This window comes from Coenobita brevimanus, chromosome 58 (assembly GCF_032717465.1).
Source record: "Coenobita brevimanus isolate Jiangsu-jjx chromosome 58, ASM3271746v2, whole genome shotgun sequence".
In the NCBI taxonomy this organism is placed as follows: Eukaryota; Metazoa; Arthropoda; class Malacostraca; order Decapoda; family Coenobitidae; genus Coenobita; species Coenobita brevimanus.
This window is the reverse complement of record NC_137011.1, coordinates 1148909-1172289: the sequence shown is the minus strand read 5'-3', so window position 1 is coordinate 1172289 and position 23381 is coordinate 1148909. Positions and strand designations below refer to the sequence as shown.

Sequence of the window (23381 nt, the reverse complement as noted above, 5' to 3'; positions counted from 1 at the left end):
CGCGAAAGAAAAAAGGAAGAGGAAGGAATACATGATGACAGGGAGAAATAATGAAATAGAGGAGGGGAATAAGAAGGGATAGATGGATGGATGGATGGATGGATGGATGGATGGAAAGAAGATCGGCAGATGGACGGAGGGAAGGACAGGTAAACAGATTCACGGTTGGATGGATAGATGGATCGATGGAAGGAAGGAAACATAGATAGATGGATGGAAGGATGGATGGATGGAACAATAAAACAAGTAGATGGATGAAACGAAGGAAGTAGGAAGCAATAACAGACTGATGGAGGAGTGGAATGACAAAATGAAATAGAAAAAAGAAGGACAGGAGGAGAGAAGGAAGAAGTGAGGCATGAGGAATAAAGGGAGAGAGAGGCACTGACAGAAAAGCAAGGGAGAGAGTGCTGCGTTCGGAGGGAGAATGAGAGATCGCGTATAATTGCCTCCCTTGAGATTGGGGAGGAAGGGAGAGAAGAGAGGGGAGAGGAAGAGAGCGGGGAGATAAAAGTGAGGTATGAAGAAAGCAAAAAATAGTAAGAAGAGGAGAGGATGATGGAGTGCGCAGAAACGGAAAGGGGAGAGAGAGAGAGAGAGAGAGAGAGAGAATAGACACACAACATGGCCCTCTTGAGATTCCCATTCGCCTTGACATGCCGACCTTCCTTGTTCACCTTCCTTAATGATGGAAATGACCCGCCTTACACAGAGACGGGGGAGGGGCGGGGAAGAGAAAGCAAGAGCGAGGAGGGAAGGGGGAAAGGGAGAGGTAGGGAACGGGAGAACACAAGGGGAGGGGAAAGAATATAAAGGTGAGAGAGAAAGAGACAGGAGAATAGGGAGAGGAGGGGTCGGAGAGAGGAAAGGGAGAGAGGGGACGAAAATTTGGGGAAGGGGAAAGGGGGAGAGAGAAAGGAGGGGAAGGAAGGGAGAGGAAGGGGAGAGGGAGAGGAAAGGTAGGAGAAGAAAGGGGACGAAGGGTGGGGGGGGGCAACAGGATACGAAAAAAAAGGAGAGAAACGAAAAAGACGACACAACAAAGAAAAAATAAAGGGAACGAAGAAGGCAAAGAACGTAAGAACACAAGAGGTACAAAATAAGAATAATTTTTTTGTACCTATATCCTTTTGACTCTCACTTGGCTTAAAATAGCAGTCTGTAACAGGAGATTAACACTAGAATACAATGCTAGTAACGAAGAAGTGCTATGGGAGGGACGTAGAGAAAGAGAAAAATGAAAAAGAGAAAATAGAGAAAGAAAATACAGAAAGTCAGAACACTGCCTCCCAGCGGCTTTCCTTCCCCTCCTTCCTCACCACCTCCCCTCTCTGCCCTTCTCCCCCCCTCTCTCTCTCTCTCTCTCTCTCACCCGGCACCTCCTTCCATTATACCCACACAAGGAATACTTTAATTTCTTCTCAGCCTTCCACCCCAAAGTCGACCTAACAAGCAAAGGGCGTCTCTCTCTCTCTCTCTCTCTCTCTCTCTCTCTCTCTCTCAGTCCTTGCCTCTCTTCTCTCCCTCCTTCCTTACCCTACCTATTCCTTCATCCACGTCTCTCATCCCTTCCATTTACTTTCGTCACCCCTCCACTTCCTATCTCCCCTTCCCCTAATCCTTTCTTCCTCCTCCTCCCTCCCTTCCAACTGTTCGGAACGGAATTAGAGTCTGCTATGCTAACGCACGTAGTCTACGTAACAAGTTTGAGGATCTAGAATCTCTAATTTACCTAGAAAATTATGACATCATTGGCATCACAGAGTCCTGGATTAACACATCTGACCGTGACTTTCTGGCGGAATACTCACTAACAGGGTACAATATTTTCAGCTGTGAGCGACCACATCGAGCTGGTGGCGGTGTTTTACTATATGTGAAAACTAGTCTCCATCCCCTTGTGCTATCCAAACCCAATATTACCAACATAGATGCCAGTTATGTTCAGCTAAGTATTAATTCACACAAAATAAATATATGTCTCATCTATCGTCCGCCAGCACAGTCAACTGAGACAGATGAAAAACTTTATGATCAAATTGCGGAAATTTGTTGTCAAGAGGATAGCGTAATTTTTGGAGACTTTAATCTACCGGTAACAAAGTGGGGTGAACCACTGACGGCACACTCAGGACAAGAGCTTTATACGAATCTTCAGGAAAGCGCCCTTTCCCAACGCGTAGAATACCCAACGAGAGGAAACAATATCCTAGACATCATCTTGACTACAAATGATAACCTAGTCAACAACGTTGAAATAGGACCTGAGTTTAGTTCCAGTGATCATCGAACTATACAGTTTAATATTACTACTGAAAAAGTAAAAGAAACGGAGAGCAAAGAAAAGGTCCCAGATTATCGTAGAGCTAATTTCAACAGGCTCAGAGCGCTACTTGCAACTGCAGATTGGAATCAAATGTCTGAAACCGATGACATAAACCAAGCATGGGAAATATTCACCAAAAAATTTAATGAAGTGGTAAAGTCATGTGTGCCACTACGTAACAAACGTCCAGCTGGAAATAGTAAACCAAAGTGGTGGTCCAGTGAAATAAGAAGTAACTTAATAGCCAAAAAACAGACATACCATAAATATAAAGCTACACAAAATAATGATGATAAATTACAATACGATAATCTACACCGCACATAGAAAAGACTTATTAAACAAAGCAAAAGAGCACTGGAGATCCACATTGCTAATACGTGCAAATCAAATCCTAAAGAATTTTACAGTTACATTAGAAAGAAAAAGGTTATGACTACATCAATAGGTCCTCTAGAAACGAACAATGGCAGACACACTGAAAATGAGGTCGAAATGGCAAACATTCTTAACGATTACTTTGCGTCTGTTTTTACAGTAGAAAACACCACCAGAAACCTACTGTTACCCACAAACCAAGCAAATAGCACAGTCCTTAGTAACTATGCTATCCATAATAATGATATCCTTTCAGCCATAAATAGTACGGACATAAACAAAACCCCTGGCCCCGATAAAATATCACCGAGAATTCTCAAAGAAGCAAAACATGAGTTACTGCTGCCACTCTCTGTCTTATTCAATAAATCATTAAGTACTGGGAAAGTTCCACGCGAATGGAAACTAGCAAATGTAACACCAATTTTCAAAAAAGGAAATGAGTCGCACCCAGGAAATTACAGACCAATCAGCTTAACATCAGTAGTGTGCAAGTTAATGGAAAAAATCATAAGAGATAAAATAGTTAATTATCTACAAGAAAATAATATAATTAAAGACTCGCAACATGGATTCAGACATCGTCGTTCATGCTTAACTAACCTACTGGACTTCTTCCATGATGTTTACAAATCATACGATGACTCAAGAGCAGTAGATATAATTTACCTCGACTTTCAGAAAGCATTTGACACTGTCCCTCACAAGCGTCTCATGAGAAAAATTGAAGCACATGGAATAAAAGGAAAGACGCTAAAATGGTTACAAGACTGGCTGTCAGACCGAAAACAGCGAGTTGTGATAAACGGAAAGGAATCCAAATGGCGTAATGTGATCAGCGGTGTTCCCCAAGGCTCAGTACTTGGACCGATACTTTTTATTATCTATATAAATGACATTGATGAGGGTCTAAATTGTAAAGTATCCAAATTTGCAGATGATACTAAAATAACCAGTAAAGTCACTTCAAAATTACAGTGGCAGCAGTTACAAAATGACCTTAATACTTTAGCAAGCTGGGCAGAAAAATGGCAAATGAAATTCAACACAGAAAAATGTAAAGTACTTCATATTGGAAGTAACAATGTCCATGCAAATTACAAAATGAACAATATTCAGTTATCAAGTACAGACAGTGAAAAGGATCTTGGTGTGACAATATCAAAAGACCTAAAACCAAGCAAGCAGTGTACCGATGCGGTAAAAATTGCAAACAAGCTAGTGGGTTTTATTGGAAGAACTTTCGAGTTTAAATCGGAAAAAGTCATACTTGCCTTGTACAACTCGCTAGTGCGCCCCCATCTTGAGTATTGTGTGCAATTCTGGTCTCCGTACTACAGAAAGGACATTGAAAAATTAGAGAAAATTCAGCGAAGAATCACAAAAATGGTACCACGACTTAGAAACAAACCATATGAGGAACGCCTTGAAGAACTTAAATTATTTAGCCTAACGAAGCGCAGGTTAAGAGGGGACCTTATTGAAGTTTTCAAAATCATGAAGGGATATGACAACTTAGACATGAATAAATATTTTGATATAGACCGGTCGAGTCAAACTAGAAGTAATGGCTGCAAAATCATGGGAAAACGATTCCAATCCCACGAAGCAAAATACTTCTTCTTTAACAGAGTTGTAAATATCTGGAACAGATTATCCTCAGATACCGTGAACAGTATCTCAATTGAGACATTCAAAAACAAATTAGACAAGTATTTGCACGAAAATCCTCAGCTGACTCTTTTTCTGTCCGAATAACTTGCTTTTATAGCTACAGTACATGTAAGTTCATGCCCCCTTAGTCTACAAGACACCCCGTAAACAATGTACCCGTACATAGTGTTGCGTCACGATATACATTTTCAATTTATTCGGTGCAAACAAAGCAATATATGCACAGATTAGGATCTGCACAGATAACCCTGAGTTAACGGTCACTACTCTTACTTTCGACCTGTGATGGGCTGTGGATCACTGAGGGTCCCTGTTAGTCAAGTGACCACCATCGGGATTTTTTAATGTACCAGGGGTCACTGCTTCAGGATGAAACTTGTGTACTGTCCCACATGGGAGAGTTCCTTGTCTCAGTGGAGTGAACGGAGCTATTGCCTGATTGACTGCTGCCTACCTAAAAAGCGCCAGGGAAGGTTGCCGCACCACCCCTAAACATCCACTCTGTGCATTGCACATCCACACTGTGCACTGTGCAGTCCCTTTTTATCTAAGACACCCGTCCTATATACTTTTCAGTCTCCTCAGCTCAAAGAAAGCAATATAAGCACAGATTAGGAGCTGCACAGATAACCCTGAGTTAACGGTCACTACTCTTACTTTCGACCTGTGATGGGCTGTGGATCACTGAGGGTCCCTGTTAGTCAAGTGACCACCATCGGGATTTTTTTAATGTACCAGGGGTCACTGCTTCAGGATGAAACTTGTGTACTGTCCCACTGGTTTATAATGTCATGCCGTAACTATTATCTTATTAGTTTACTTTCTCTTTCAGGTTACTCTATCGGGTAGCTTATAGATAAAGTATTATAGAATGTGACTTTTCCTTTCCAGTGTTTCCTATAAAATTTCCATGTCAGTTTTTCCATGCTGCATGGTGGTTTTTCTCACTTTTTCCTGGAGGGTTTGGTGGTGGGGGAAGCCTTCTTGCTTTCCTATCCTTATCCTTCAACATGTAGAGTTAGATCTTGTAGTCATAGTTTTCTCTAACAAGCAGCCTCGAAAGGACCATAAGGTCTGTTGCTGTTTGCTTTCCTGTGTAATCCTGTGTAATCCTTCCCTCTTCCTCTCCCTCCCATTCCTTCCCTCCCTTAAATTCTTCCTCCCCTTCCCTCCCTTCCCCCCTCCCCTCCCCTCGCGGTCAGGGTACCATCCTACGGAACACCTCCCTATTTAACGTAATTGTAGTGGACGACGCTCTATACATTTAATTATAGTACCCCCTCCCCTCGCTTTATTTTCTCCCTCTCTCTCACTCGCTTTCTTTCAGTCCCCCCCCCCCTCCTCCGGCTTCTCTCACCTCTCTTATCACTTCCTCTCTCCGGATCACAGTTCCTGGTACTCTGACACCCTCTCTCTCTCTCTCTCTCTCTCTCTCTACCAAAATAAGATTAGATACATGTTTGCTTAAGATCGCACGGGCGCAAACTTTTTTTTTTTTCCGCCGTTCCTATAAAACTCCCTCCAGGTATTTTCTCTCTTTAAGGTGTTATTTTTATATATTCTTCGGTCCAGTTCACTGTCGGAGGGTCTGGAGGGTGGGGGAGAGCCTTTTTTGCTGTCCTACCCTTTTCTTTTAACTTGTGTGAATAGAGAAAGGTTGTTTATTAATATTTATGGCCAGACCGCCTTGTTGGGATGGTCTTGTCTGTGTGGTATGTGGAAATTTGGATCAGTGTGTTTTCCTTCCATATTTTCTCACCTTTCCCTTCCCCCACCCATCACCACGCCTCTCATCTCTCCTTCGCCCTCTCCTCACATCCCTCTCACTCCTTCTCTCCTTCCTCATCCCCGCCGGAGCCACACACCTCCTCTTTCATCCCCAGCCCATCTCACTCCTCTTCACCCTGTCTTTTTCCCCTCCTCTCTACCCCCCATCCCTATCCCCTTTCCTCTCTCTTTCTTCAATCCCTCTCTCCCTTCCTCTCCAACTTCCACCTCTCTCCCCTTCTCCCCCCTCTCTCCAGTTCTCTCGACCCTCCTCATTTTCCCTCCCCTCTCCCCCCCTCTCCTCCCCTCTCGACCCCCTCATTTTCCCCTCTCACCGACGTACTGGCGATAATTACCCTCTTCTTACAATTGGGGGGGGGAGGGTGTAAAAAGAGAATCCCTCCCCTCTTCCTCGCCCCTAATCCCCCTTTTCATCACCCCCTTCCTTCTCCCTTTCCCTCCTTCACCCTGCCTCTCCCACCCAAACCCCCCTTTCCCCACCCCTTTCCTTCTTTTCCTCCCTCACCCTGCCTATCTACCCCATCCCCCCATTTCCTCCCCCTTCCTTCTTCCTTTCCCCACCTTCCCTGTCTTTCTCTGGTCACCCTTCCTCTCCCCTCTCTTATTTTTTCTCCCTAATCCCTTCATCTCCCCTCCTTCTCCCTCCTTTTTCTCTCCCTCTTCTATCTCGCCCTTGCCGTTCCCTTTCTACCCCTGATCCCCCTTTCCTCCACTCCCCTTTCTCTCCCCGTCCCCTCTTCCTCTCCTCACCTCCCATTTTCCATGTTCCTCCCCTTCCTATTCTCTCCGCTTTTCCTATACCTCCTTGCCAGTTCCCTCTTCTCTACCTTCTCTCCTCTTTTTCCCTCCACTCCTTTCTCTCTTCCTCTTCCCTACACCTCCCTTCCTTATTTCACCTGCCTTTCTTCTCTCGCCTTCCCCCTTCCTCCTCCTCTTCCTCTCCACCACACCATTCCTTTCTTTCTCACCTTCCTGCTCCCTTCCTCCCACTCTTCCTCCTACCCACAGGTACTTCCTCTCTCTCTCTCTCTCTCTCTCTCTCTCTCCCTGCAATTTCCTTTTCGTTTCAATCTCCTTTTCATTCACCTTTTGCCTCGGTGTTACCCCTATTCTCTCTCTCTCTCTCTCCCCCGCTTTCTCTCTCTCCATATTGATCGGCCGTCACCGTTTTTCCCTCTCACTATCCTTCGTCCCTTTTCTCCTGTATTCTCTCTTGCTTTTTCGTCTTTTTCTTTCCTCTCTCTCTCTCTCTCTCTCTCTCTCTCTCTGAAAAGGGTAAAAATCATATCTCGCAAAAAGAAAGAGAGGCGCATATGGGCAAGATCGGGAAAAGAGATTAAGATTCTGGCCTCTCTCTTTTGTATTACCTGAGAGAGAGAGAGAGAGAGAGAGAGAGAGAGAGAGAGAGAGAGAGAGAGAGAATGTGAGGTTGGCGAGAGGGTTGAGGAGAGGAGAGGGTGAAGGGATGAGAGGAGAGGAGAGGGGGTGCGGACGGAGTGGTAATGGAGGTGAGACAGGAGTGGAAGAAGAGCGGGAGGTGGAGGCTGAGTGAGTGAGTGGAGTGGAGTGGAGGGTGAAGTGGAGGAAGAGAGGGAGGAGAAGTGTGGATCAAGAGACAGGAGTGAAGAAGCTGGGGACTTAGTGGGCTAATACTGGGAACCGAAGTGGGCATCAGTGAAAAATGAAGTGGAGTGAAGTGTGGCTGGAGATGAGCGGAAATGAATGAGAAATGGAGTGGAAATGAGTGGAAATGAATGAGAAATGGAGTGGAAATGAATGAAAAATGGAGTGCAAATGAGTGGAAATGACTGACAACTGGGAAAGGAGATGAGTGGGAATGAATGGGAACTGGAGTGGGAATGAACAGGAATTGGAAAGGAAATATGAAGATGCAGTTTAAAAAAATGCATAGATAAATGAGGAGAGGGGCAGACAGATAGACAGATAGATAGATGGATAGATAGATAGACAAATAGATAGATGGACTGATAGATAAAACATAGATAAGAAGGAATGGAGTGACACAAGGTAAGGGGAGACGGTGTGGTCTGGAAGGTGGTTGGAATGCGCTGATGGAGGAGGAGGAAGAGGAGGAGGTGGAGGAGGAGAGGAGGAGGAGGAGGAGGGGGAGTGGAGGCGTTTGGGAGAGGTGTGAGATAGAGGCTGAGGAAGATTGATGAGAGAGAGAGAGAGAGAGAGAGAGAGAGAGAGAGAGAGAGAGAGAAGTGAGGAGTGAAAAGAGAGTGACTAAGGACGCACAGAAGCCGACAGTGTGAGCCAGAAGAGTGAAAATGTGAGAAAGGAGAGTGAGAGAGTGTACGCCATGAGTGAAGAAGAGCGAGAAAAGACATGTCGAGAGAGAGACAGAGTGTGAAAAAAAAGCAAGGGGAAAAGTGGTAAAGAAAAAAAAAAGTAAGAGAGGGTGAGGGAATTATGGGGAAAAACGTAGGAGAGAGAGAGAGAGAGAGAGAGAGACTGTCACCTAGGCAATGCTTTGCGTCAATATCTCTAGGGGAGGGGGGGAGTGGGTGGGGGTGGGGGGTAGGTGAGTAGTCTAGGTTTCAGTGGATCATACTTGTCAAGGATTCTCTCTCTCTCTCTCTCTCTCTCTCTCCACTCAGCGCTGCGTTGGCATCGAGAGTCGTAAAGTAATATTTTTATGGAAACTTTGGAAAACTTGTGAATAAACTAAGTGGTCATTTTTTTCCCTCTGAGTTCATAATCATCAAAAAGTAACTTGAGATTTTTCTTGATTTTTTTTTTCTTCCTGCGTCCACGAGGTAACAGCTGGAAGGAAGGAGGATGGGGAGAGAGGGAGGGAAGTGGGGAGACGGTGGGAGATGAGTGGGAGGGAGGGAGGGAAGAAAGTGGGGGTGAAGGGATAGATGATGAGGATGGAGATGGCCAAGGTGTGGAGGAGAGAGGGTGGAATTGATTAGTGGAGGGAGGGAGAGAGAGAGAGAGAGAGAGAGATTAAAGGTAAGAAGCAGACTAGAATTTGGTGAAATGGCTGGAAACAAGGAAGAGGGAGTCGGAGAAAGCAAATGAAGAAAAACGACAGAAAGCAAAGGAAGGAGAGAAAGCAACTGACGAAACGCGAGAGACAGCAAGCACGTAACCAAAAGCAAGAGAGAGATAGGATACACAGATACACAGCCCATAAAACACACTCCCAAACAGCCTACAAGCGAGCGAAGCAAGACACGGGCGAGGGTGGCGAGATGGACAAGCAAATAAACAGGATTGTCAAGTCGGTCTGCTGGTGTCCTCATGAATGCTAAGTGCGGGAGGAATTGCTTGTCTGTTCCGCCACCCGACTGCCTTGGGGGGTCACGTAATTGCTCAGGTCAGGTCAGGTGAAACAGGTCGTGCTATGATTACAATTTACAAGCTGGGTTAGGGGGAGTTAGGGATGGTTAGGCTTTGTGTCCGGTTAGGTTAGGTCAGAACTGGGTTGCGTTTGGTTGGGTTGGGTTGGGTTGGGTTAGGGTGAATTAGAGTGCGTTAGAATTGGTTAGGCTTTACGTCTGGTTAGGTTAGGTAGGTCTGGTCATGTTACGTTAGGTTGGAACAGGGTTGGGTTGGGTTACTTTGGGTTAGATTTGGCAGTTTTAAGCGGGGTTGGGATAGGTTAAGTTAGGCTTGGCTAGAAACTTGAATCTGTATGGGGGTAGACTGGCTCTGGACTGGAGACTTATAGCAATATTTATCCTTTCATATATCATCTTTATATTTACTTTCATTTTATCTCCATCTATAAATCAGTTAATATACTCTGTCTATCCATGTTTTAGAGCATTTATTATTTGCAAGCTCTGTCTTTACTTACCCATCCATCCATCTGTCCATCCATCTATCTCTGTCTATGTATCTATCTATCTGCCTCTCTCTCTCTCTCTCTCTCTTTCTCTTTCTCTCTCTCTCTCTCTCTCTCTCTCTCTCTCTCTCTCTCTATGGGTGCTGTTTGGTTTGGTAGGAAAGGATTTATGGAAAATTTTCAGTTCACTGCATACCAAGCGGACTCCCCCCCCCATAAATGTTGGTAGTTGTTTATATGTGAATGTTGGTTGTGGTGGTCGTATGAATGTTGGTAGCTGTTGTGACTGTAGTGGTGGTGACTGTCTATGAATGTTGGTTAAAGTTGTGGTCTGAATGTTGGCTGTGGTGTTGGTTGTGTGAATATTGGTTTTGGTGGATGTTGGTAGCTGTGGCTGTGAATATTGGTAGTTGTGGTAGCTGTGTGAATGTGGATTGTGGTGGCTGCTGGTTGCTATTGCTCCTTGTAATGGTGGTAATGTTGACAGTGGTGGCAGTTCTGGTTGTGGTGGCAGCTGTGGTAGTGGTGCCAGTTGTGGTAGTGGTGCCAGTTGTGGTAGTGGTAAGAATTGGCAGACTGTCGTTAAGGCAAAAGGCACACGGAACAGGGAACAAGGAAAAAATCTGGTGAACAAGGAACACCGATGACAGAATAAGGAAAAAAATCAGGGAACAGGAAATAAGGAACACAAGACAAGGAACAAATTTACGGAACAAATATGAGAAACGGAACCAGGAATAGAGAACGACCTTACGGAACAAGGTACATTTAATATGGGACAAGCAGCACTGAACAAGGAACAAACTAAGGAAAACACGGAACAGCCAATACGGAACAAGGAACACTGAACAAGGAAGGTAATATGTAGCCGGCAATAGGAAGGAGAGCAAGACATTAATTCCAACTGCCTGAGTCGTACCCTCATTTCCTCCTCATTATTTTTTTTTCTCTCACTTCCTCTCCTCCTCCTCTTCTTCCTCCTCCTCTTCCTCTTCCTTCGCCTCCTCCTCGTCCTCTTCCAGCTTTCCTATCCTTTCCTCCGACAGCCTCAAAAGGACCAATAAGTCTGTTGCTGTTTGCTTTCCTTTGAACTTCTCCTCCTCCTTACTTCCTCTTCCTTCGCTTTTCATCCTCTTCCTTTCTCCTACTTCTCCTTCCACCCCCATCATCCTTCCCCTCCTCCTCCCTTCTTTTCCCCTCCCTTCTCCTCTCACCTCCCCATCCCACCCCTCTCTTCCCCTTCTAAATCCACCTATTCTCTTCCTATTCCCATTTTTCCATCACTTTTCTCAACCTTCTCACCTCTCCACCTATCACCACTCTCTTCCCCTCCCCTGCCCTCCCTTTCCCCTCTTAACTCACCTTTCTTTTGCCCAATTTTTTTTCTTCCCCTCCCTTCCCCTCCCCACCACTTTAATCCCACTCTTTCTCCATTTCTTTTATCTTTATTTCCTCCCCTCCCTGTCTTTCCCCTCACCAAACCCCTTTCCCTCCTTTCCCCTCCCTTCCCATCCACTGTCTGACCCTTTTCACCCCCCATGCTCGCTCCCTATGACCCCTTCCTCCTTCCCTTCCCTCCCCTCCCCTCCCCTCCCCTCTCTTTCCCTCCCCTCCCCTCACCTCACCTCTCACCCTTCACTGGAATTTTTCTCTTGGGATTTAAGAAACAAAAAAGTGACATGGCGGGTGTTTTATGTCAGAGAGAGAGAGAGACAGAGACAGAGACAGAGAGAGTGAGAGAGTGAGTCTGGAGTTAGATGGGCAGATAGACAGACAGATACACGATAGACAGACAAATAGATAAACAGGCACACAGATAGACTACCAGAAGAAAAACAGACCAGTGCATAGCTATACACTCAAACAGAAGTAGATAAAAAAATAACAAAAAAAATAGGTGTAAAGGAGGGTGAAATATGCGTCGAAAAAGAGGAGGGAAAAAAGAGGAGGGAAAGAAGAGGAAATTTGTTGTCTTTAAAGTTCAAGAAGGATTTGAGACTCGAGCAAGAAGCGTGAGGGAAAGAACGGCGAGGGGTGAAGGTGAGGGGTGAGGAACGTGAGGGAGAAAACCGGGGTGAGGGAAAGTCGCCTACACACATTCTTCATCTTCGTAGACAATGGTGCCGACTTTACGTGAGTTTCCCCTCCAAATTACAACCTCCCATTTTCTATATTGTTCATTTTTCTGCTTCAAGGTATATTTTTGTCACTGCAACTCTCTCTCTTTCTCTCTCCTTTTAACCTTCCATTTTTTTCCTATTCGTTCACAGCTTATTCTCTCCAACCTTGCCTACAACCTTCTTCTCCCCTTATGTCCATCCCTCTTCCCTCCCTACCTCCACTCCTCTTCTCTCCCTATCTCCACTACTAGATCCCCTGCTAACCTTCCTCTTCTCTCCCTACCTCCACCTCCCTGCAACTTCTCTCCGTACATTTACTCTTCCCTCCGTATCTCCAGTATTATATCCCCTCTTAGTTTTCCACTTCTCTCTCTACCTCCTCCTCTCTTCTCACCTGCCTGCAACTTCTCTCCCTACCTCCCGTTTGCCTACTCTCCTCCTACCACCATGTCGCTCTTCACCACCCTTTCTTTCTCCCCTACAGAGCGTCCTGCACGAGTTCTCTGGCGTGCTATGGAAGGCCACGGGAGGCAGGGCGTCACTGAGGGAGGTCACCGTCGCCCTGCCACGCTCATGGAGAACAGACGCCCTCACTTGCTCACTCCTCACGCCCCTCACTGCCGCCGCCACGCCCACCAACGCCCACATCAGAGTCACCACCAACCACCCTGTCTTCGGGTCCCGTCCATGGGCGCAGCAGAGCCAGGGATGTGGGCGGCAAGGGGACTATATTCAGATGGGCGGGGACCTTCTGCGTACCACCACCAACGACACGTACATGATGGCCGCTCGTCTCCTGCTGGCCGAGTGGGTGAAGTTCCGGTGGGGAGTGTTTGAGGAGAGAGGCTACCAGGACGACCCCCTCTACCCGCCCACCTACAGAGACCCTGCTACGGGAGTCTTCAACCCCAACACCTGCGCCTCCCGTAAGTCCCCGCCCATGCCCTTCTGCGCCACAGCTGATCACATCCCAGAGGCCCCCACCAAACACAACGCGCAGTGCCTCGGTCGACCTGCATGGGACATCATCCTACAGTCGCAGGACTTTGTCCATGGCAGGTGAGTGTTGTCCATCTCATGCTTAGTGTTTCTACTTTACCTGCCATTACTCAATAAATGTAACCTACTTAACGATTGGTATAATTTAAATGCACTTAAATAAACTTAATATGTACAGTATCTGTCTGTCTACTGTAGCTATATAGCCTATATCTGCTGATCTGTTAAACGTATCAATCTATCGCATCTATCACGATCAGCTACCTATCTTTCTACAGCAAATCTCTATCTATCTATCTATCTGTAGCCTTCCATCTACCAGTGTGTTGCTAATGGTGGTGTTGTGTTTGTAGGAACAGTCCCAGCAACTCTACGGCTGCACTGCTGCCATCACTGAGGTTCGTGCAGGAGAGTGCAGCACGGATAGTGTTGGTGGTGGAGGACACGGCCGTCATGAACATGCAGCGCCGATGGGAGTTCGTGCGTAAGGCCGTGCGTCGTGTGGTGGTATATGACGTGCCTGACGGTGACTACGTGGCTCTGGTGGTGTTCAACTCGGTGGCGGGTACATACTCGCCACTGGCCAAGCTGGACTCCGTGACTGACGTGCGGCAGCGGGTGGGGTCATCACTGCCCCGCAACCCATCCAGGGTGCCTGAGAGCAACAAGTGCGTGCTCTGTGGGCTACAGGAGGCACTCAGGGCTCTGGACCAGGACCCTGCTGGCACTGCGGGCGCAACCATCATTCTGGTGACCACCGGCAAGGGCGCAGCGCACCCCAGTGACATGGAAGAGATGGAGCGCCTGGCCCTGGCCCGTGGTGTGCGGGTGGACACAGTGCTGTACCCCATGACCGAACACCGTGGCATTGGCGGCACGGCGGCGGCGGGATTGCAGTCACTGGTGTCCGCCACACGGGGGTCGTCCTTCACTGTGATGGACGAGGGTGTGGGCAACGACTCCAAGGTGAGCATGATGGTGGCACTGATGGACGCGTTGCTGGCGGCGGTGCGGCGCAGTGAGCCACCAGCAGCACCAGGCGCACCGGTACTGGTCCACAGCAACGCATACCCAGGCGGCATAGAGTCCATGTCGGTAGGATCCTTTATGCTGGATGACTCCCTGGGCCCTGACGCTCGCCTGTCCATTTACTACTACGACCTCAACCACGTGGGCAACACTGTACAGCTCACTGCACCCTCGGGGGAGGTTATTTCCAACGTCAATATGCAGGAGGAGGATGGAGATGCCAACGTTATCTTCGTGAACATCATCGACGCTGAGCGAGGCCAATGGCAATACCGAGTGGAGAACCGCGCTGACTCCCACCAGGGTCTACACATCCAGGTGTCAGCCAGGGAGAGTGCCGCGCGCAAGATCTCCCTCCGCCTGTGGACCAGCGTGGACAACAATGCCATCAACGCCACAGACCCGTCCCTGCCCGTCATCATCTACGCCGAGGTGAAGGAGGAGGAGATGCCCATCATCAACGCCAGAGTGACGGCCCGACTCCAACGCCTTGGCACTGACACCAACGGCAGCAACTACAATTCCGTCCTGGTTGACCTCTTCGACAACGGCTATGGAGGTGTGTGAAGTCTGCTTGTACATTATCATCATCATTCCAAGTCTATTTCTCAACTTCTTTACCCCCTTTTCTCTCCCTATCTGCACCCTCTCCTCTCCCTATCTGCACCCTCTCCTCTCCCTATCTCCACTCCTCACATCTCCCTATCTCCAACCCTCTCCATTGACCTCCACCCCCTTTTTCTGTCCTCTCCCCATTTTCACCCTCATGTCACCCTATCTCCACCTCTCTCCTCTACCTCCACTCATCTTTCTATCTCCACCTGTCTCGTCTTCCCACCTCCATACCTCTTTTCTTTCTACCTCCACCAGCCTCGTCTATCCACCTCCACACCTCTTTTCTTTCTACTTCCACCAGCCTCGTCTTCCCACCTCCACACCTCTTTTCTTTCTACCTCCACCAGCCTCGTCTATCCACCTCCACACCTCTTTTCTTTCTACCTCCACCAGCCTCGTCTTCCCACCTCCACACCTCTTTTCTTTCTACCTCCACCAGCCTCGTCTATCCACCTCCACACCTCTTTTCTCCCCACTCCACAAGGACAACTATCAAACAGCGTACCCTCTGAAAAAAAAAAAATAATAATTCACACCCCATACCAAAGGGAATGCTATTGAAACTTTTCCCACTGGTATATTTTCTCTTCTCCTGGATTAGCATCGTACCTCGTCACATCTTGGGCTAGAATAAGGTTTAACACACACACACACACACACACACACACACACACAATCTACCCATCTATCTGCAGTGTGTGTGTGTGTGTGTGTGTGTGTGTAACTCAATCACTGGGGCATCACACGTACATCTGACATGCTACAGGATTTTAGTTATATGTAATGGTGTGTAATGAGCTTGATATATTAAATACATATACTCTACATATCCATATACATCACACACACACACACACACACACACACACACACACACACACACACACACACACACATATACACTCCACTCACGCTTACACAGCCTGTAGTAATCACATACAAAAATACAGTACACCTCACATAAATTTCACATACATATCCATACGCTGCACATTCACATACATTCACATACACAGTCCCACACATTTTACATGCACACAAACACCACAAAAAATCACGTACATAAGCTTATTTTACATCCTATGCACATTTCACATGCATTCACATATACAAACACCTCAAACCTCACATATCGGTACCTTAAAAAACCCACACAAGTCTCACACACATTCACATACACTCCACAAAAATTTCACATACATGCATCACACTTAATTCACATACTGTACACAAACACAAGTATATACCAACACCATGCAAATACGTATGCACATAAACCCTTTACTACACGTTAAAATACACACACACACACACACACACACAACAAGAACACAACATTAACATACGTAGAGGTGTTGAAAAAATAATATAATGTATTTTTCATGTGACAGATCCGGATATCACTGGGAATGACGGCGTGTACTCCCGGTACCTACCCAACCTGCGTGGTGGTCCCGGCCACTACCAGCTCAGTGTGTCAGTGGACCACAACAGCAACTTGGCCAAAGTGCCCGTCAAGGATTCCGTTATCCGCCAGAGCCGCGTGTATTCTAGTGCCGGGAAGCTGACCTGCTGCGGCAGTGTCATCAGGTTCCAGCACCTCAAACCCGTCCAGCCCTTCCAACGATCCACCACCTATGGCGTGCTGGAGGTGGTGTCACCACCCCCACCATCAGACATTGTGCCACCGTCCCGCATCCTGGACCTGCGTGCGACCGTCAACACCACCACACGAGAGATAGCTTTGCGCTGGACGGCCCCTGGTGATGACTATGACTGGGGCCGCGCTCACCACTACGAGGCAGTCATGGCCAGCTCCTGGGCCGAGGCTAAGGCCTTTGATGGGGAAAGGCTGAGTGGCATGCCACTGCCAGTGCAGGCAGGCACCCAGCAGGCAGTATTCCATCACACTGATCGCTATGAACAGATCATTTACGTGGCCATTCGTGCCGTGGACAAGTTCAACAACCGTGGTGGTGTGAGCAACATAGCATCACTATGGGTGCCACAGCCACCCACCACACCCCCGCCCCTCACCAGCCCACGCACCGCCCAGCCCACCAATGACCTGAGTGAACTGCAGGGGCGTGGCGTGACCCAGCCTGTGCGGGTGGCTGGCATGAACCTGGAGGACATTGCAGTCATTGTGGGGTCAGTGGGTGGATTCCTGATCATCGCGGCGGTGCTGGCCACATTCTGCTATTGTCACGTGGCAAGGCGCCGGCGTCACCACCATAAACAGGAAAGTGAAAAGTTGGAAGGCAACCGTAATGTGATGATCAAGACGAACTCCAGCCTGATGGTGAACCAAGACGAGAGTCACGATTCCGTGGACAGTACCGTGAAGGAGGGAGAGGCAGTGGCTGTGGCCAAGGATGGACGGCCACTGTCACCTATCCAGTCCTGGGGAGTCACTAAACTGCTTCAGGAGCACGAGCGACGTGTGTCCATGACCAGCGGGCCCCTGGAAGCCGCCGGGCCCCTAGCTCACTACCAAAACATGCAGGAGCCCTTCCCTGATGTCACGCTAACCGGCTCACATCCCTATGCTGGCTCCCAGACACCTTCCACCACACACTCCGACCCTCCAGCCTACCAGCCCCCCTATACCACCGAAGCCTATGCCCCCTACCCCTACCCCTACCACCCTGGGTACAGCCATGAGGACCTTCCCCCATACACCCCCGGCCTCTCCTCGCAGTCCTCGCAGGCCTCCACCGCTTACACCCACGAGATCGCCTCCCAGCCCTCTGAGGTCTCCTACCCCGTCGACCCCACTGCCGCCTATCCCCCGGAGATGCAGCCGTCCTTCGTAGGGGAGATCGCTTACACCCAGACCCAGCCTCCCATGTACACCTCCTGCCCTGAAGACTCCTCCGTCGCTCCCCCTCCCGCCGCCAATGCACAGGGCCCTCCACCAGTTAGGTCTAAGGTGCCCCCTCCTGTTGCACCCAAGCCCCCCATGGCAGCCCGTGCCGCAGCCACCGCCGCAGCCGTAGCAACCACCACCACCGCTGCGTCAATCGAGCCAAAACGTCGTAATGTGACGCAAGTGTAGAGTGTACCCCCACCCCCCTTCCCCCACCCGAGTCCTAACACCCAGTACGTCCCTCATCACTCCTTCCCTGACGGTTTTCCTCTTGCCCTCTCCCCTCCCCTTCCCCATTCCTCCTCCCCTTGCCCCTCCCTCTTGCCCTTTCCCTCCCACTACCCTTCCCACTCCCACTCCCTCGCACCCTCCTGCATATTACTACCCACCATCCAACAAAGACATTCCTCTCCTTACCTCACATCCCCTCCCTTCCCCTCCCCGTCAGAGAAATCCCCCTACCCCTTCCCACATCCCCCTCCCTAAGCATTCACCACTAAAAATGTAAGAGGCTTTAAGTGTGAATATCATTGTTGTCATCGGCTTCTTTCACCTTCCTTCACCAACCTTCCTTCCTTCCTTCAATCTCCCTCCCTAACTCCCTCCCTCCCTCCCTTCCCTTCCCCAGATATCTTTTGTATGGACATTTTTCAACGTGTATGATATAAGGACAATTGTTGTGTACTGTATAAATAAGAGAGAAAAAAAAAACAAAACTACGTGTCCAGTGTAAGGAAGACAAAAACGACAAAAATCTCGCAAAAAAAAAAAAAAAAAAAAAAAAAACTCAATGTTGTACAGAATGTTGTTACCTGTAAGCTTTGCTCACCTCTAGTCATTAACTGTATAGATTAGGTTCTCTCGAGAGGTTTGTTAGGACAGCCGGCCATCAAAAATAAATGACACCTTGACACCACGACGAGCCATCAACTTTATTCTCGCTACATCAGACGGTCTTGCTTCTTCCAGGGCAGAGCTCTTGTTGTGAAGGGAGTAACGAGTACTAAACCTAACCCCACAACCAGAGGGATTAACGATGATTACACTTAATCCCACAACCAGAGGGGTTAACGAAGACTAAATTCAACTCCCCTAGGTGTGTATCCAACTCCTCTAAGTCCTAAGTCTCTCCTGGGCTGAGTAAAATCGTCTGGAGGTGGCAAGAATAGGTATAAAAAGTCGTCAGTCTGAACAGATGATTGGGGGGCGGAGAGGGGCAACGTGTGGTGGTGGTGGTGGTAGTGGTGGTGGTGGCAAAGAAGGAAAGATGGAGAAAAGATGGCGAGAAGAAAAAGTGTGGTAGGGAAATTAAAGAGACTGGTGGGGATGATGGTGTTAAAGACAATATATGCTAAAGAGAATATGGAGGTGAAGAAAGGGCGATTGTGACAGAGAGATGCCAAGACTAAAGAAAACTGGTGACGAGGACAGTGATAAAGACAAGTGATGCAAAGAAAATACTACAGCGGGCAAAGTGATAGTGTAAGAAAAAAAATAAATAAATAAAGACAATGCAATGACTACTATAACGCGGCGAGTGAGACAGATTACAACTACAAGAAGCTAAGACAATTAAGACAAAGAATACCAAGACAATGTGGTGGTAAAGACAGAGGGATGAAGCAGAACAAGAAACTAGACTAACTTGTGAAGGGACGAGTGTTATAAATAAGAAGGTTTCAAGACAATATAACGGTAGTGACGAAAGGGGTAATATAGGCCTAAGAAAACCTATGACGTGGCCAAGAAAATGTGGCGATGGTGACAAAAAGACATGTGTTAAAGACGAGACAAAAACAAGAAAACAATTGAAGAAAAGCTTATGATATTGGATGATGGTAATGAAAACAGAGAGGAAATATGTAATTTAAGACAATAAAGAAAATATAAAGAAAGCAACTGAATGACTGGTAAAGAAAATGACACTGTGGCTAAGTACATAAATAAATAAAGAAGGAAAGAAAGGAAGAGAACGTCAAAAGAAGGAATATTATTACAAGAAAGCAAAATAACTAAAGATTTATATTACAAACGAATTAACGAAAAATGATGACGAAGGACGAATCAAAGGACAAATATACGTAAATAATGATGGAAAAGGTGTTATAGAAGTACGAGATAAACGAGACAAAAAGACGAAAAATACTGGTAAAATAAGTGCGAACGAATCCTATTACGTGACGAATGATGCTGAGAAGGAAAGAGGGCGACGAGATGCTAAAGTGGCTGGACAATGACGAATCGAACTGGAAGAGACGAAGTGAAGTGGTGAAGTGCCGAAAAAAGGTGTAGATAAATATACAAGAACTGCCAATGAACGAACTATATTAACTGTGACGATTTTAGTGAAGGACGAATGGTTGAAGAAGTGTAAAATAGAAGGTTGTGGTGAGAAGGACACACGGTCGAAATGCTGACTACTGACGATGAGGTGACGAAAGGTTTGGGGTGAAGGAGCGACAAATGGAAAGTGACGAAAGCACGAGAGCCAGTAGGACGAGAGGAAAGACGATGACGAGTGGGGAAAGAAATGGAAGATATCGAAAAGCGACGAATGTTAGAGAAAGCTGATGACGAATGTGAAAAAAGGGAAAGTCATGAGGGGTAAGAGATCTGACGAAGGAAACTGAGACGAAACGGAACAGTCACGTACAGAAACTACTGGAAACTGACGAACAAAGTGCAAAAACGACGAAGGATTATGACATGTGCGAACGATCATGTGACGAATGTAGTAAAAACCAAATTGGCGGAAGATGATGAGTGAAAACAAAGGAACACCAAAATAGACGAAGAAATGAAAAAAGTGACGAACAGCAGAGATCAACATTTTTGTGACGCGTACGAGAGAGAGAGAGAGAGTAGCAATGATAAACAAGATATACGTAACGATATTTAGAAGAAAACAAAAGCGAAGAAGTAAATAAGAGAAAGATAAACATGATGAGAGATTAGTAAATATAAACAAAATCGAGAAGGAAGCAGCAAGAAAGACAAACACAATTAGCAGAAGGATAAGCAAAGAGGAACAAAGAATTTAAAAAAAGGGAAAAAAACAAGGAGTAAATAGAAAAAGATAAAACGTGAGAAAAATTCCACAATATAACCAGCAGTGAAAAGTGAGAGGAAAAACTATAAAGATAATATGGACAGAAAAGGAATTTTAAAAAGGTGACAAATTGGAATAAATGGTAAAAACGTGATAATCAGTTCTTGGTAATTAGAAAAAGGGAATATAATAAAGTGATAAAGAAGCAGTAAAAAGGAAAAAAAATGCCGATAACTAGAAGAGAAAGTGGATAAAGAAAGCCAGAGAAAACATCAGAGAAAGAGGGAGCGACTGACTACCCAGGAACAATATCACCTAAAACATTTAAATATTCGGGTTTTTTTACATATTATTATTAAATTACACAAAAAATAAATTCAGGAGCTTAAAAAATATATAAAGAAAACCGGGTAACTTTAAAGGGGAACCAACATATAAATTCCTTGCCTACTCGTAAAATTATTCAGGGGACAGAATTTTTGCATGCGAGTTTACATTTACAAGGGTGTTTATTGTTCCGCTGTAAACCTCAGTCGTTGCCGCCGCCACCCCCGCTCCCCCTCTGCCTCCCCTCACCTCCCCCCCTCCCTCCCCCCTCACCAAGCCGCTGTTCCCGATCTCACAATATATCTTGTATGTCTGTGATATAACTTCGTATAATAAAGACAATCATCGATGGAGCCCTGTGCTTGCTGTCATCCCACTAGTGTGTAAGGGGCAGTGTGACGACATGGCAAAATATTACATACATATTGAGGAGAAAGTGAGGCAGAGTGCTACAAGAAGTTATCATGTGAAAAATTGCATTATGTGTATAAAAAAAAAAAAAGGTGAATCTGGGAAATCATATTAGATATTCTGGTTCAACGTTACGGTTATAAATATTTGCGACACACACACACACACACACACACACACACACACACACACACACACACACACACACACACACGCTTATAAAAATGCACATAATGTACAATAAGTGAACACTGTGTTAGCCTGAAGTAAAAAAAAGAAAAAGTTGATAAAGAAATCATATAATAAAAAAAAAAGGCAAAACTACTTTGTCCAAATGTATACAGGACGGTACTGTATATCAATTATGTTCACATCATTATCAGTACAGATAAAAAAAGAAAATGCAAAAATCTTAACTAATCCTAGGCATGTCTACGCATATCTTTTTCGTACCTATATACAGTTGGATACACAAAATAACTAGATATTGTACCAGTCACCAGCATAGAAATGTACTGAAAGCTGTACTATTTAAATGCATTCTTCATGCTTTTGCTGTCCAAACCCCTTCAGTCCGAGAACGAAGGGTTTTGCCATACATGAATTTTAGCGGACGGAATGCACAAGGTTGACGTGGACGGGAGGCTCTACATATTCCAGCCTTGTTTTACGGATCCTGCGAGGCAACTGATCCATCGAGGCGAGGAACACCGCTTAATGTCATCCAAGAAGTGATCCGCTCCCACCCACGGCATCACGCACGAGTAAAGGTGTAGAAGAGAGTGTATTGCGAGAATGAGTAAAGGTGTAGAAGGGTTGCAGAGTGTATTGTATGAGAGAGTAAAGTTGTGGAAGAATTTTAGAGTGCATTGTGAGAACGAATAAAGATGTGGAAGAGTTTTTAAGTGTACTGTGAGAGCGAGTAAAGGTGTTGAAGAGTTATGGTGTTATGAAAAGGAGTAAAGGTGTGAGTTAAAGAGTGTGTTGTGAGAACGAGCAAAGGTACAGAAGAGTTTTAGAGTGGATGGTGAGAAGTGTAGATGGAAATACGCGTTACTGAGTGGACGGTAAATGTGGAAAAGTTTTGGCGTGGAGTGTGAGAAATACGCATGTAAAGTAATGTTGCTTGGAGTGTAAGCAGTACACGTGGAAAGTAGTGATGCATAAGTACACACCAGTATCATAAGTACCACAAGCTTCTGCTATCTCCAGACTCAATGGTATTTACTTAGCGTCGTTCCTCTTCTGACTTATGCATAGGAAAACCCACAACCTAACGAAGTCCTCAACTCTTTCAAAACGAGGATGCAATGTTAATCCTATTCTTATTACTACTACCACTGGACGATTTTATACACCTTCTAGGAGATCTACCGAGGCGGGGGATTAATGTAAGTTATAAATAGATCCTCACAATAGAAAAGCCACTCCCAAGCTGAATAAAATCGTCTGGAGTCTACTAGAAAAAGAAAAAAAAGAAAAAAAGAAAAATGGTCTTCACTCTTAAAGAAGGATGTCCAAACAATGAATAAAATTGTCTGCCATTAGGAATAAGTCCACACACACACACACACACACACACACACACACACACACACACACACACACAAATGTAGTATCAATGGCCCAAAAAGGAGTGGCCATCGTGCTGAAATGTTTATATTCTACATGCATTACAAATTTAAAACACGATGGCAAAAATATAGAGAAAATGAAAAAAAAAAAATGAACTTAAGTATTATGTATTCATGAGAGAAAAAACGAGCTTTTGAAAAATTATTTGAGTCGGGAATTACTGATGAGAGAGAGAGAGAGAGAGAGAGATGCAGCTACACCAAAATAGGAGTAACGAAAAAAAAAAAAATCAAAGGAAGAAATAAAAGAGGAAAATATAATAAAGGAGAGGAAATATGAGGAGAAAAAAGTCTCTCTCTCTCTCTCTCTCTCTCTTTCTCAAATACAAAAGCATGGTAACTTCA

The 23381-nt window shown here is 46.0% G+C and overlaps 1 protein-coding gene across 1 annotated transcript in view; it reads left to right on the top strand.

The window, feature by feature from the left end:
- Positions 1–17804, top strand: part of LOC145402611 (calcium-activated chloride channel regulator 1-like) — a 57318-nt gene extending 39514 nt beyond the window's left edge. Inside the window, exons 2-4 of the mRNA XM_080274603.1 lie at positions 12588–13162; positions 13456–14690; positions 16138–17804. Of these exons, the coding sequence (XP_080130729.1) occupies positions 12588–13162; positions 13456–14690; positions 16138–17804 (3477 nt within the window). The remainder of the gene's footprint in view (positions 1–12587; positions 13163–13455; positions 14691–16137) is intronic.
- The last annotated feature ends 5577 nt before the right edge of the window (positions 17805–23381 follow it).